This window comes from Myotis daubentonii, chromosome 7, assembly GCF_963259705.1.
Source record: "Myotis daubentonii chromosome 7, mMyoDau2.1, whole genome shotgun sequence".
NCBI lineage: Eukaryota > Metazoa > Chordata > Mammalia > Chiroptera > Vespertilionidae > Myotis > Myotis daubentonii.
Genome location: NC_081846.1, coordinates 42,143,979 through 42,159,812, shown reverse-complemented (window position 1 = coordinate 42,159,812; position 15,834 = coordinate 42,143,979). Strand labels below are relative to the sequence as shown.

Here is a 15,834-nt window from a genome sequence, read left to right as displayed (position 1 = left end):
TTTGTCTCTACATTTTCGTTACTTCCCTGTGTTTGTTTCTATGTATTGGGTAGAGCTGCTAAGTGTCCTTGGGTTGATAGAATGGCCTTGTGAGCCTAGTGGCTCAGCCTTCCCAGTCACCTGAGGTGGACACTGTATGTGCACCCCTTTGTGGGCTGTATGCACAGTCTTGTTGTAGTTGAGCCTTGAGTGCTGTTGGTGTCACTGGGAGGAACTGACCTCCAGGCCAATTAGCTGTGGGGACCAGCTGCAACTACAGTGGGAGAGCTGCTGTGCAGGAGACACCGTTATGGAGCAGGACTTGCTTCAGTGGGGCTTTGGTGCTCACTGAGTATGCCCCTTGAGTGTGTCGCTTATGGGAGTGAAGAGTTGTACTCTGGTATGGTCTGACACTGACCACTGGGTACACTGGCTCTTGAGTCTCCAGGGAGGTGCAAATCAGCCACTGCCTGAGGCCACCCAGCAGGAGCTAAGGAGAGATCTGCAGGTTCATCCTCTTTGTATCAGGTTTGGAAGTGTCCAGATGAGGCCCACCTGTGAAGCAAGGCAGGCTGGTGCTGGTGTCAGGTCTTGGGCCTTTTATTGATAGGTTTGGGGCTCCCTGACACAGCTGCAGCTTGTTTGACAGGTTTTAGCCTGAGAAAGGATAAGCCATTCATATGCAAAAGCCTCTGCACACAGCTTGGGTGGGTTTTAAATTGGGTGAGTGTGGTGGGGTGTCAGGGAATCAACAGAGCTGAGCAAATAGAAATGGCTGCCAGTCAGCCCTGCGCCTGGGGAGGTCCCAGCATGGGACCAATGACCACTGCCTGAGAGCAACTCCGCCCCCGAGTTCCTGCCCCAATGCCAGACAGCTCAGTTTCTCCTCCTATGTGTCTGGGTCCCCTAGGGCCTTAAGCACTGGAGCTCAGAGGAAGCGGGAGCTTATAAATTCAGTTCATGGTGCCGGCCTTTTCAGAGGAACAGCTGGGTCTCCAGCAGCCTCTGTGTCATGAGCCCCAATCCGCACTGGTTTTTACAGCTCATAGTTCTTACTGCCCGTAGGGACTTCTTTTCCCAGCTCTGGGACCCTGGGTTGGGCATTTGGTGTGGTGCTTGGACCCCTTGCTCCTCCAGGCAGCCTCTGCAGAGGCGATCTCCCTCCTGATTAAAAAATGGCACACATGGGTGCCAGCCCAGCCCGTTCCACACCTCCTACCAGTCTCAGTTGTAGGACTTACATTCAGCCAGCTTTCCAGCGGTTCTGGATGATGGTGGTTCTGTATTTAGTTGTAATTTAAATGTTGTTGTGGGAGGCAGCAAGTACAGGTGTTTGCCTATGCTGCCATCTTGGTTCTCCCCGTCATTATTTCTTAAAATAGGTTCTTGATTCCTTACTCTTTCCCTTATCCTTCTGGTAGCCCATATTATGTTGATGTTACGTTTCATGTCGTCCCAAAGTTTTCTTAACCCAGCGGTCACCAACCGGTGTTTCGCGGACCACTGGTGGTCCAAGAGGTCCAAAAGGTTGGTGACCACTGCCTTAAACTATCCTCTGTTGTTGTTTTTGTTGTTGTTGCTCTGGCTGCTTTCTGTTATCTCATCTTCCAAATCACTGATGTGAGCCTCTGCTTCATCTAACCTATTCCTTCTAGGGTAGTCTTCATTTCAGATATTGTGTTCTTTTCTGACTAGTTCTCATTTATGGTTTTTATGTCCTTTTTCATGCTTTTGAAGTTATCACTAAGTTTTTTGAGCATCCTTATAACCATATTGTAAAACTCTATAACTGGTAAATTGCTTGCCTCCATTTCATTTAGCTCTTTTTCTGGAGATTTCTCCTTTTCTTTCATTTGGGGCATATTTCTTTGTGTCTCCAATTTCACTGCCTCTTTGTGTTTGTTTCTGTGTATAAGATAGATCTCCTATGTTTTGCAGTCTTGATAGGGTAACCTTATATAATTTAGCAGGTGTCCTGTGAGATGTTGTGATATAGTCTTTTTGATTATCTGAGCTGGCTGCTCCAGGAGTTTTCCTTGTGTGGGTTATGTGAACCCTCCTGTTGTAATTGCATTTTGATTGCTATTGGTCCGTTCGTGCATGGGGTCAACCCTCTGGCTGGCTGACTGAGAATTGACCTGACCACATTATACAAGTTACTGTGCAGGTAGGTGCTGACCACATGAAACAGAATTTGCCTCAGCAGGGTCTGGTTCCTGCTGAGATCTTCCCTTTGGTATGCCACTTGTGAAGCCAATTGGATTCTGCTCTGATGTCTGAAGCTGGTAACTGGGTGTGGAGTTCTGGGCCTCTTGGGCAGGACTTTGATGTTGATTAATGTTACACATTGCCTGTGCCTGCTTCTGGGCAACCTGTTTGAAGGTACAAAGTGATCCACAGTTTGTGGCTGCCTCTGCTGGGTGTGTCTGGGAAAAACCAAGTTGTACACAAGGCCAGCTTACACCAACACCAAGCCTGGGCGCAGGTCAGCAAAAGGCCCAGGGTCTCCACCTGTCTCTATTTGCTGGTTCTCTGTTAGACTCAGTCCCACTGAAAGAGACTTTGGGGGTTCTTGAGTGGCATGAGGTAGTTTCTCAGTGAGTCACCAGGTAGGGGTGAGTGGTGTTCACCAGATTGATACAGGTTCAAACTCTGTGCCACTGCTGCGTCTGAGGCCACTCAGCAAAAGTCCCAAGGTGTATACCAAGTCTAACTGTCAGCTACTGGGTGCCCGCAGACCTATGTTTGGGGGCAGACTCTGAAGGAGTCATCAGGGTGAGGCCTGCAGAGTTTATCAGGCCCGAAGAGACCAAGATTTGGCTGTATGAAGGGAGGGCTTAGTCCTGGTCGGGCTTCGAGGGCAAACTGTACCCCGTCCTAGAGCCACACAACTCCGTCTGTCCCAGCTTCTGCCTGGACTTCCTGCAGAACTGAGCTCAGTAGGGTGGGGGACCTAGGAGTCAGGCGGGCTGGGCTAGTGAATGTCCGTCTCAATATGGCTTCTGTAAATCCTTGGTTATACTAATCTTTTTTCAGCTAATCTTCAGTTAGTTGTTCAGGTTGATTATTCTATATTTTAGTTATAATTATAGTTTTGTCTTGGGAGGAAGTGGAGGTAACTTCCACATACTCCACTGCCATCTTGGATCTCCAACTGAAAATTACCATCACTTTATTTCAACAGCCCAGATATACTAGGGTACCATGCTAAAACATATAATAAAATCTGACGTAACACTGAAATGTGTTTGCTTATTGTGTTCTGCACAAGCTCAGATCTATTCTTTTGTAATGTGCAAAATTGAATGAAAATTGATTTTGATGAAAATGATTTTTAAAACTATGAAATACTACATTTTGGAAACTAAAAATACCATATTGTTTTGGACTATTGGAAACTGGTATAGTTATTAACTGTTACGTTAATGTTAATATGTAGGTCAAGGCAGAGGCTATACCTTATTAAAGGATTTGGAATGGTTGTAGATGCAGCACTCAGATTTTTAATGTACTTTATTAAAAGTGTCTGCTACTGATAATGTCATTACTATTGAACCTACTTTGTAAATTGGTCTTTTTCATCATAGAAGATTAATAATTGTCATTTTTAAAATATGGCAAAACTGTGTTTCCCGTTCAAGTAATTTATTTTTATTGCAAAATTTTTTAGCCATCGTATAATATAAACTCAATAATGTACAAAATAAAGCATATTTTACTCTAAGTATATTTTTCTCCTTTGTTCTTTCTTCTTCTTTTTTTCTTTGAATGCATTAAATGTAGTGATTGTAGCCCTTTGTGAAGCAGGTGCTGCTCATTAGAGTTATTCTATATTTGGAAATATTAATACATAGACATTGTGATATACATCCCATTTTATTTAAACAAATATATTAGTGGGATAAAGTCTTCTTTTAAATGACTGGAAAGTTAATAGTCAATGATCACTCTTTTGTTTTAAGATGTTTAGTATAGGTCTCATTTACATATTTTTTCTTATTAGGCAAGAAGTTTTGAAATGGAATGGATGGGGATATAATGATTCCAAGTTCATCTTCAATAAGAAAGGCCAAGCTGAGTTGACTGGGAAAAGGTAACTGTTTATTCTTTCTTTTGTTATTTTTTCCCCACTTTTTGTTTCTATGAAAAATTTTAAACATAAATAACAAACATAACATGTTCAATAATAGACACACATAACAATAGAATATAATGATTCCTCCCTTCATTTAAAATTTGCCAGTATTTTGCCATAATTGCTTCTTTTCTGTAGTATTTTAAATTCTGACATTTTTATGTCAGTTCTAAATGTTTACATATGTGTCCCTTAAAAAATGAGGACCCAATACAGCCATTCATATAATATCATTATCATACACCCTAAAATAATAAATTTTATAATACATAATTGATTACCTAGTCCACATTCACATTTTCCCAGTTGTCTCAAAATGCCATTTTTATAGGTAGTGTGTTTGACTTAGAAAGTAAATAAGGTCTGCCCATATTACCTAATCCCCATACCATTGCTTTGTCAAAAGTAGCTCCATTTTTTATTGTTGTTGTTAATCCTCACCTGAGGATATTTTTTCCATTGCATTCAGAGAGAGTAGAACAGAGGGAGGGAGGGAGAAAGAGAGAGAGGGAGGGAGGGAGAAAGAGAGAGAGAGACAGACAGACAGACAGACAGGGAGAGAGAGATGAGAGAGACACATTGACTGGTTGTCTCCCGTTCATGCCCCAACCTAGGATGGGGAGGGAACCTGCAACCCAGGGACATGCCCTTGACTGGGAATCAAACTCATGACCCTGGTGCACTCATGACCCAATGGCACTCTAACTATTGAGCACACCGGCCTGGGTCAAAGTAACTCCATTTTTAATTCTGGGCATTTATATTTGGGTATGGGTTATTATGGAAGGTGAACAATTTTTGGTGAATGTAAATTAGTTTTCTGAGATATATTAGGGAAGAAGTGATGAAGAAGGATCAGGCAGTTGTTTGATAGCTTTCATATTGCTGAAATGTTTTTGTTAATGTGTTGGTAAGAATATTAAAGAATATTTGTATTGTACTTGGGATGGTGAACACACACAGTACAGTGTACAGATGGTATGTTGTAGAATTGTGCACCCAAAACCTGTATAATTTTATTAACTCTAATAAATTCAATAAAAGGGGGGAAAAAAGAATATTTGTATTGTTACTATTCCAGATACAGACAATTGTAAAATAAGTTCTTAGTTGATTGTAAGCAACACTAATCCTGTGAAAGCTGGTATTTTGGGTTTGTCTATTGAATTTTCATAGAAATTTTTTGAAAGGACAGTGAGTATAAATATATAATATTTGAATGCTGGCTTTAAAAAAAAAAATTAAGGCTAGGTAAAAATTGGATCAGCTATATTATGAATATCAGTATTGTACTTTGACTTAATATCTATTGGGCATAATATGCTTGAATTAATGCTTTTTAAATGTATAAAATATGTCAATATGTTGAAAAATCAGCAGAAAACTTTTATTACTTTGGAGAAATTATTTTTCTTTAAAACATAATTATCCTATATTTCTAACTTAAATATACTTTGTACCTGAAACAAAACCTCAGGAGTAGTAATTAGGAACTAATTTTATTGAAGATGTAAAGATGTACATTTGACCTTTGTTTTTCTTTCTTTTTTTAAAATCCTCACCTGAGGATATGTTTTTATTGATTTTTAGAGAGAGGAATGGGGAGACAGATACAGACAGACAGACATCGATGTGAGAGAGAAATATCGATAGGTTGCCTCCTGTAGGTGCCCTGACTGGGAATCAATCTTGTAACATTTTGGTGTATGTCACGACATTCCAATCACTCAGTTAATAGGATAAATAAATATTATCTACATTCTCATTTCCAATCCCTAATTATGGCTGCACAACATGTTGGTTAGAGGCTTAGTTGAGAAATCCTATCTAATAAAAGAGAAACATGGTAATTGGCGTACGACCGCTCCCCTTCCCATTGGCTAATCAGGGCGATATGCAAATTAACTGCCAGCCAAGATGGCGGCCGGCAGCCAGGCAGCTTGAAACTAACATGAGGCTTGCTTGCTTCAGTGATGGAGGACTCCAACGTTCCCCGCCTGCCGCTGCTGGCCTCTGAGCTGCAACTCTAAACAACTATGTAACAAATATAGAAGCTAAACAAAACCCCAGAAACCTGCTTTAGTCGCCGGGCTTCAGCCAGCAGGATCGCAACATTGTAAGCAAAGGCCAGAAACCTACTTTTAGCAGCGGAGGCCTAAGAGCTGGAGCCAAGCCTCAAAGCTAAAGCTGGCCCAGAATAAAAAAAAAAAAAAAAAAAGAAAGAAAAAAAGGAGCGGTTGGGAGCTTCAGTCACCCCCAGCCTGAAAACAGCCCTCAGCCCCTCACCCAGACTGGCCAGGCACCCCAGTGGGGACCCCCACCCTGAAGGATGTGTGACCAGCTGCAAACAGCCATCATCCCCTCACTCAGGCTGGCCAGGCACCCCAGTGGGGACCCCCACCCTGATCCAGGACACCCTTCAGGGCAAACCAGCCGGCCCCCACCCATGCACCAGGCCTCTACCCTATATAGTAAAACGGTAATATGCCTCCCAGCACCAGGATCAGCGGAGCCGCGAGGCCTCCCGGCACCGGGATCAGCGTGACGGGGCAGCGCCCAAACCCCCTGATCGCCCTGCGGCTCTGTGTGTGACAGGGTGCGGCGCCCCAACCCCCTGATCGGCCCTGCTCTGGGTGTGACAGGGTGCGGCGCCCAAACCCCCCTGATGGGCCCTGCTCTGTGAGTGACAGGGGGCAGTGCCCCAACCCCCTGATTGGCCCTGCTCTGTGCATGACGGGGTGGCGCCGCAATCTCTCCATCGACCCTGCCTTGAGTGTGACAGGGGACTGTGCCCCAACCCCCCAATCGGCCCTACCCTGAGGGTGGCATCGCAACCTCCCGATCGCTCTGCTCTGTGCATGACAGGGGGCGGCGCCACAACTCCCCAATTGGCCCTGCTCTGAGCCCGACCAGGGGCTGCACCTAGGGATTGGGCCTGCCCTCTGCCACCCGGGAGCAGGCCTAAGCCAGCAGGTCATTATCTCCCGAGGGGTCCCAGACTGCGAGAGGGCACAGGCCGGGCTGAGGGACCTCCCTCCCCCCCGAGTGCACAAATTTTTGTGTACCGGGCCTCTAGTTGTATATAATTCAGGTAGAAGAAATTTCTGATTAAAATTAAATTTACCAGTGTTCTAGATGATGAGTGTTTTATGTTTTAAACGGAATAATGTCTAATACAGTAGAAACTTATCTATGTAGAGATTGTCTTTACACAATCTTCTTCGAGAGTGGGGTAGAGAGAGTGAATCTTCTGAACTTAGAAAGCCAATTCTCAGACATTGCCTTTATTTCTTTCTTTCTGTCTCTTTTGACCTTAAAGGTATAGCATGTTTGTTTTACAGGAGGGAACAAATAGTCAACTTGTACTTCAGCACAGTGCCTTTGAAAGCAGAGAATTTATCTGCTGACATTAGACATTGGAAGATTGCTGCTGGTGCCACTCTAATCAGGATGGATTCAGTAGAGGCCTCCTTTTTTTGCCTGGTTGATTCCTGAGTTAGAGTCCAGTGGAGGTGGGAAGAGGACGGGATGGTGGGGGCAGGTTACATATGTCCGGCAGAGCCTGCAGAGGGAGACCAGTCTTTGGTTCCCACTAAGACTCATCCAAAGGGTAATTCTCCATACACAGAAATGGAATTTAGTCATCTACAATAGAATTAGTCATCAACACTAATAAAAGAGAAAAATGGTAATTGGCGTACGAGCTACCCTTTTCATTGGCTAATCAGGGCTATATGCAAATTAATTGCCAACTAAGATTGGCAGTTAACTGCCAACAAGATGGCGGTTAATTTGCATATGTAGGCACAATGCAGGGAGGCGAAAGGGAAAGCAGGAAGAAGCCCCCTGCCACTGACAGTGATTGGAAACCCAGGGGGGAGCTAAGAGCTGGGGGCAGGCCCAGGGCCGCCTTTGCCCTGCCCCCCAGCCATGATCGGAGAATCAGGTGCCTTTTCCGCCCTGGCCAGTGATAGCAGGAAGTAGGGGTGGAGCCAGCGATGGGAGCTGGGCACAGTCGAAGCTGGCAGTCCCAGGAGCTAGGGGTCCCTTGCCTGGGCCTAAAGCGAAGCCCACGATCGTGGGGCCGCTGCAGCTGCGGGTCCCCGCTGACCGGGCTGGAAGCCTAGGCCAGAGGCGTCAGGCCTGGGCAAGGGGCCGATCCTGCGATTGGAGGGTGATGGGGGTCAATGCCTGAGGGCTCCCAGTATGTGAGAGGGGGCAGGCTGGGCTGAGGGACACTCCCCCCCCCCCCCCCACACCCAGTGCACGAATTTCGTGCACCGGGCCCCTAGTCTTATAATAAGTTACCCTGTGACAAAAATTTCTCTTGTTCCAGTAAGAGTCAAAGGGTAGAAGAATAAGAAGTTTGTGATATTCCTAAAAGAGAAAATGGAGTTGTGACTAGAAAGGATGAGTGGGAAATAAAATACTGATTTGCCTGAACAATATTAATTCACCCTTTTGTTATTAATACTAGATTATAAGAAAAATTTTTGAAATTTTTTGTTAAGACTTGCTATTCTGGCTTTGTAATGGACTAAACAAATATAGACCCTTTGCCATCTATAAGCACATAGGAAACATGGATAAAATACACAAGGAAGAAGTATAACAGAGTCTGAAAGAAAGGAAGGGAAATCGTTAGATGCCAGAAATTAATAGTGACTCTCAATGAAAATTTATGGAGATTCCCTTATTTCTGATCCAAAAATCATTGAAAAGTTAGGAAATTTTTATGAGGAAATGTGATTGATTGTATATATTTTTAGGAGGGTAACTTTGACATTTACAACTTAGCCATTAAATTAGAAGCAATTATTAAAAGGTATTTTAGATCTTAGGGCAAAATTAGAAGTTTTTTTCCCCGAACACAGTCTTATCTTTTGAACAGATTTGTAATTTGTCGGTCTATAAATCACTAGATTTATAATCCTGTTTTTTTTTTTCTTCTAGATAAAGATGAATTTAGTCCTCATTTTGAGCAGCAAATGGGAAATACTTCAGAACTAGCTCTATAGACTTCTATAAACTAAAATTTTTGAAAAGTGTCATTCTTTGACTTTAAAGGTTACACAACACAAGTTAGTGTTTACATGAAAAGAATTTGTCTGGGCTTTTGCACATTGTATTTCCAGTGGCATAATTTTTCATTAAATTTTATCTTCAAGTATAAAAAGGCTATTGAATTGCTTAGCAGTTGTGGAACTCACTCTGGTAGATGGTTGCATCTGCTAATATTTTGCTACCTCTATGCACTGCCCTGAGTTTAGTTATTAGAAATCCTGATGTGCCCTTCCTTCTTAGATATTTATGCCCACAAAATTTTCTTTCCATGTACTGTATAGGGATTTCATTGGACTTGTTCTGATTCTGTATCTTCTACAGTACAATCTACCTTGGTTCTAAGGAAAGGTGGTAATTTGATCTCACTTTATATTTTACAAAAAGACCATTTCTTAAAGTTCTCAAACTAATCTTCAGTTGTGATAAAGATCTATTCAGTAGTCTGTTTCAACAATTGGTATGTAATGTATTTACTTAATAAAAATGTAAAGTACTGTTTTCAAACATTTAAAATTATTTTGATCTTTTCAGAGATTGGATTATTACTGTTTGCGTATCAGCCTTCATTATACTAATCTAGGGTAGGACAATAACTTTATTTATTTCTAGCACTTATTGCTATTTAATATTTTGTTAGCTCTGAGAAGTATTTCTAAAATTGAAAAGTTGAATCTCTAAGCACTTGAGTTTTCTGCATCAACCTTCTCATAAAAAATTTATATTGATGTTTTATATAAACTATTTAAACAGGGATTGAGCTAAAAGATATAGGAAACAAAATCAGAGTAGCAAATTTTGTTTTTCTTTTCACATTATACCCACTCTGTAGTGCTCTTTTGTGTGTTTTAAATGTGTTATATCCTCTTCATATAAAGTCTAAGAACCTTACAAATCTATAGGTGTATTTTCTATCCCCTGTTCTTATTATAACTAGAGGCCTGTTGCACGAAGAGATTCGTGTAATAGGCCTTCCCTTCCCTTGGCTGCTGGCACCAGTTTTCCTCTGGCACCTGGGACCCAGGCCTTCGCTCTGGCTGGGCTCCGGCCAGAGCCCCCCCCCCCCCCCCCCCACAGCCGTCAGGCCTCTCGGCTCCGCTGATCCCGGGACCGTGAGGCCTTGCTGCTCGGCCGGCTTTGGGGCCATTTGGCTTCGCTCTACCGCTTGGAGCCTATGTATGCAAATTAACTGCCATCTTTGTTGGTGGTTAATTTGCATATTGCCCTGATTAGCCAATGGGAAGCGTAGCGAAGGTACGGTCAATTACCCTTTTTGTCTTTTATTAGATAGGATTATCACATTATAAACTCCATGATATGTTACAATTTATTAAACAGTCATATATTTTAAAGAAATTAAGAAATAGTCATTTGTATTTACACATCTATTTACTCTTTCTGGTATTATGTATTTCACCTTGAAGATTTGAGTTTACATACTGTGTTATAATTCCGTTAAGCCTATAGATATTGCTTTAGCATTTCTTATAGTGTAAATCTGCTGGTACCACATTCTTAAATTCTCTTAGTTATCTGAAAAATGTCTTTATTTCACTCTTGTTTTGAATGATATTTTCACCAGATACAGATTTCTAGGTTAACATGTTTTTCCTTTCAGCATTTAAAAATTTGTTCATTTGTTTCCTAACCTTACTGTGTCTGATGAGAGGTCAGTCATAATTTTTATTGTTATCACATTGTATGTAATGTATCATTTTTCTTTAGATGCTTTTACAATTTTTTTTTCTTCTTCTTTCTCTAATTGCAATTGGCTATGTTGTACCTAGTGTGAGTTTCTTTGAATTTATCCTCTGCAAGTTTTCTGACTTTCTTGAACTTCTAAATTTTTCTCTTTCATTAAATTTGGAAACTTTCAGCCATTACTTTTTCAAATGCTTTTTTCTCTCTCCGTTTATACATATGGTAGTCTTTGGTACTGTTCCAAAGGTCCCTGAAGCTCTATTTATTTTTTTCATTCTTTTTCTCTGTTCTTCAGATTGTATGTTTTATCGCTCTCTATGTTAAGACATCTTCAATCTGCTCTTAAGTTCCTTCAATGAAATTTTATTCCAGATTTTTAATTATATAATTTCTATTTTGTTCTTTTCATAGTTTTTATTTCTCTGCTGAGATTTCTTTCTGTTACCTGCTAGGAATATACTAGTATTTCCCCTTTTGTCCTTTAGCATAGTTACAGCTACCTTAAAAATCCTTGTGTTTTATTTCTAATATCTTGGATTATCTTGAGGCAAGTTCTTATTAATTACCCTCTCTCTTGATTATGGATTATACTTTCTTATTTGTTCATACCTAGTAATTTTGGAATGTATCTTGGACATTGTTTAGGGTATGTTGTAGAGACTCTGGATTCTGTTACATTCTTTTGAAGAGGCCTTTTTTTTTTAATACACATCAAGCAGTTAACTTGACTGATCTCAAACTCCCATTTTTCCTCTGTGGTGGTGAGCAGCTGGGCTTAGTTGGGCTGCTTAGTGTCTGCTCCATAGATGTGTAATTCAAGTCAGCCTAACATTTGGACAGAGTATATAGTGCTCCCTCTCTCTCTCCTCTGCTGTGATTTCCCTGTACTTTTTCCAGGTGTGTGCTCACTTCAAACATGGTCCTCTGGTTCTTTAAGCCAGGAAGAATAGGTTTTCTGTATTTTTGTTTCTTTTTGTGGTACCAGCTGGGGCTTCCCCTCAAGCTAAAGCCTGTTTAAAAAAATAAAAGGAAACTCATGTAGTACTGTTTCCTTCTTCCAAACACACTCCCTTTTTGCTTGCTTTTGGTCTGTATATTCTGCCTTCAGATAGTTAGGTTGTATTTGTTTTGTTTTTGTCCAGAGTTTATAATTATATGTGAGAGGGTTGGTTTGATAGGCACTACTTGACCATTAATAAAGCAGAATCTAAGATTTAAATTTAAATGAGAATAACTTACTCTAATGTTTTACCTTTTTGTACCTTAGGTACCCACTTAGTGGCATGATATTACCAACTTTTAAAGAATGGATTGAAAATACCCTTGGAGTAAATGTGGAGCATAAAACTACCTCTAAAGTAAGCAAATAAGAATGATGACAGATATGCTTAACTCTGTGTGTACATGTATGTTTAATTCCAAATTAATTAGATTTATCTTTGTAATTTGTTATAGTTTTAATGCATTTATCATGTTGTTTTTTTTGTTAAGTTTGCTAGTTATAGTGATCTTGTTAGGGTGTAATTTCACTTTTTTGTAAGTGGGATTAGAAAACTCTACCCTGTATACATATCAAACTAATGACTTTCTTAGTATTTATGCTGTTAGGATTGTACTAGAGGCCTGATGTACGAAAATCGTGCAAGAGTAGGCCTTCCTTCCCCTGGCTACTGGCACCGACTTCCCTCTGGAATGCGGGACCTGGGCTTCCCTCGCCGCCCCAGCTTCGTCGGGAAGGTCGTTGGGAAGGACGTCCGGTCTAAGTAGCATATTATGTTTGTAATATATAGGATTATTTATTTCTAGAGGCCTGTTGCAGGAAGATTCCTGCAAGAACAGGGCTTCCTGAGGCCAGAGCGAAGCAGAGAAGGGAGCGAAGCTGGAGGCGGGCTTCGCTCCTTCCCGTCTCCGCCGCCTCGACTCTCTCCCTTCCCCGCCGCCTCGGCTCCCTCCCGTGTCCTCTGCTTTGCCTCCCTCCCGTGTCCGCCGCCTCGCTCCCTCCCGTGTCCACTGCCTCAGCTCCGCTCCTGTCTCTGCTACCTCCCATCCGTTCCCTTCTCTGCCGCTTGGCTCCCTTCTGCAGTCCTTGGCTTCCTTCTACACTGTCTTCAGTCTTTGCTGGGTGCCTGTGTATGCAAATTATCTGCCATCTTTGTTGGGTTAATTTGCATACTCTTCTGATTGGTGGGCGTAGCGAAGGTATGGTCAATTAGCATCTTTGTCTTTTATTAGTGTAGATTATTTGCTCTGGCATGGTATTCTGCATGTCCCTTTAACTGGCTATAAGTTCCATAAGTGCAAGGGCTATGGTTAACACTTTATTCTCCATTATATACACCTCTACCATGTTAATAAGGAATGTAAATATTCAGTGAGTACTTATTTGATTTATTTAGAAATCCAGTGATACATTTTATTCTTGTAATTAAACTAGGCTAACCAACTAATTATTTCCCTTCCCAAACCAAATTCTTTTAACTTTTCTTAGAATATATCTTCTTTTATCTCCTTAATTCTCTCTCTTGACTATTTGTAATTACTTTTTTTACATTGATGCCATCTATATACCATATTCAGAAATTTCACCAGTTTTATTTACATGCATCTTTTTTCAGATTTCACCAGTTTTTTTATATGCACCTTTTATTTCATATTTTTGAGCCCTTTTCATTTTCAGTAACTTAACAAAGTAGTGATCTGCATGTTTTGTTGGAGGTTTTATTATTTCCTTCCACTATAGGGTAGATTTCATGAGGCCAAAATTTTGTTCCTATTTAATTGACCACTATCTCTCCAGGGCCTAGAACAGAGCTTATATTATCTTAACTAATAATAGACAAACATGTAAATTAACCGTCCCTTCACTACACTCACCAGCCAATCAGGAGAGTGTGCAAATTAACCCAACAAAGATGGTGGTTAATTTGCATACGTAGGGGCAAAGCAGTGGAGCGAAGACTGAAGGCTCCGTCCAGAGCCACGAAGACTGAAGGCTCCAGCTGGAGTGAAGGCCTGGGTCCCGGGTGCCAGAGGAAAACTGGTGCCAGCAGCCAGGGGAAGGGGAATCTCTTCATGCAACGGGCATCTAGTATACTCAATAAATATTTATTATCTAAATATATAATAACCCCACAGGAGATTGGTTCCAGGACCCTTGTGGTTATCAAAATCTGTGGATGCTCAAGTCCCTTATACAAAATGCTGTAATATTTTCTTATAATCTATTTTTGCATATAATCAACAGCAGGGTATGCCTACATATCACTTCATTCTTATGGATTCAGCTTGGCCCATGACAAATTCAAGTTTTGCTTTTTTGAACTATCAGGGATTTAAAAATTTTTTTTTTTTTTTATCTACCATTGGTTGAATCTGTGGATGTGAAACCCACAGATACAGAGGGCCAACCGTGTAACTAAAAATTATGTATAGGTCCTTAAGATACTAAAAGGCTATCTAAATATCATATATTTTTCTTTACATATTTTTATATTTTCTTTTTTCCAAATTCTATATCACGGTTATTGTTATTCTTAACAGCTTTGATTTGGGGAGCCATTTATAGATCTCTTTCTATATGCTAGGTAATATTAGGTGCTTTTCACAAAAATTATCACATTTAACCTTCTGTTCTGTATAAATTTGGTGATGATGAAATCTCATTTAACAGACCCAGAAGCCAAAGCTCACAGAAGTTGGGTGACTTGCCCAGTGTCAGATAGCTTTAAAGTTGAAGATTAATTTTTCTAGTTACCTGTTAGTTGAAATTAAGTATCAAGTTTTAAAGCTGTCCTATAAAATGGGTTTATAACTTATATTGTGAGGTTTTATGCTCTTCATTTTTAATTATAATTGTAGTATAGGAGATGATAAATTTTATCTATAGGTCAAGTTGCTTTCCCCTAGTCTTCTTATTTTAAAATTGAAGATTTGAGACTTTGCTATCTTCCTTGTTCTTGATTGTAATCTTTAGAAATAATGAAAAGGTGGGCTGTAGAAGTAAAAGAGGAAACCTAAGGTTTCTATAAGTTATGTTATAGAATGTGATTAACCAGACCATTTCCAATTTGTAACTATCATAAAGTTGGTTTCCGTACATATTATTTGGTATTTTCCTATACTTCTGTCTTAGTTTGGATTAAAAACATTTTATAGTCACTCACCCTAACAGAGGCATTCAAAATTTATTTTAGAGAAATAAACCAAAGAAACCTATTTTATTTTCTAGGCATCCTTAAGTCCTAGTGATACACCTCCTTCTATTGTAAATGAAGATTTTCTTCACGAGCTTAAAAAAACTAATATTTCATATTCACAAGAAGCAGATGATCGGGTATTTAGAGCTCATGGTAAGCAATTTTATATAAATGCTATTTCTTTTAAATTAAAAAAAAATTTCCTGTAATTTAAGATGTTTTTGCATTTTATTTTTTAAACCACAAAACAGGTCATTGTCTTCATGAGATATTTTTGCTCAGGGAAGGAATTTTTCATCGAATTCCTGATATAGTTTTATGGCCAAGTAAGTTCTTCTTTTCTTTGTCTTCTTAATTTAGTATTGTTAAATTTTAAGTAAACTTAGTATTGGAAATATGTAATTTTTAACATATAAGTTGTGAAAAATAAGCTGGATTTTTAAAGTTTGCTAGAGGTCATAAAGTTCTTTCTTGATCTGATCATCCTGATTGATTTTGTTGTTGATTATTAAGTCTTCATTTTTAAATTAATTAATTAATTACCATTAGGAGGTCAGTAGAAATAAATATATTGGGAGGTCAATAGAAACATATATTTTTGTTTAATTTAAAAGCTTAATGAAGTTAGTGACAATAATGATATATTCAAACCATTAATTAAAATAATTAAACTCTTAATTAAAATAATTGATTACTACAATCTAATAATAATTTGTTGATATCGGCTTGTGAGCTAAAAAAAGCATGGTGATCAGATAGTGA

At 40.0% G+C, this 15,834-nt stretch overlaps 1 protein-coding gene across 3 annotated transcripts in view; it reads left to right on the top strand.

Moving 5' to 3' along the window:
• The window catches only part of AGPS (alkylglycerone phosphate synthase), a 135,287-nt gene that overhangs the window by 31,580 nt on the left and 87,873 nt on the right, over positions 1 to 15,834 (top strand). For all 3 annotated transcript variants that reach the window (XM_059703983.1, XM_059703984.1, XM_059703985.1), the window contains exons 2-5: positions 3,983 to 4,072; positions 12,144 to 12,234; positions 15,105 to 15,225; positions 15,324 to 15,398. In XM_059703983.1, the coding sequence (XP_059559966.1) occupies positions 3,983 to 4,072; positions 12,144 to 12,234; positions 15,105 to 15,225; positions 15,324 to 15,398 (377 nt within the window). The remainder of the gene's footprint in view (positions 1 to 3,982; positions 4,073 to 12,143; positions 12,235 to 15,104; positions 15,226 to 15,323; positions 15,399 to 15,834) is intronic.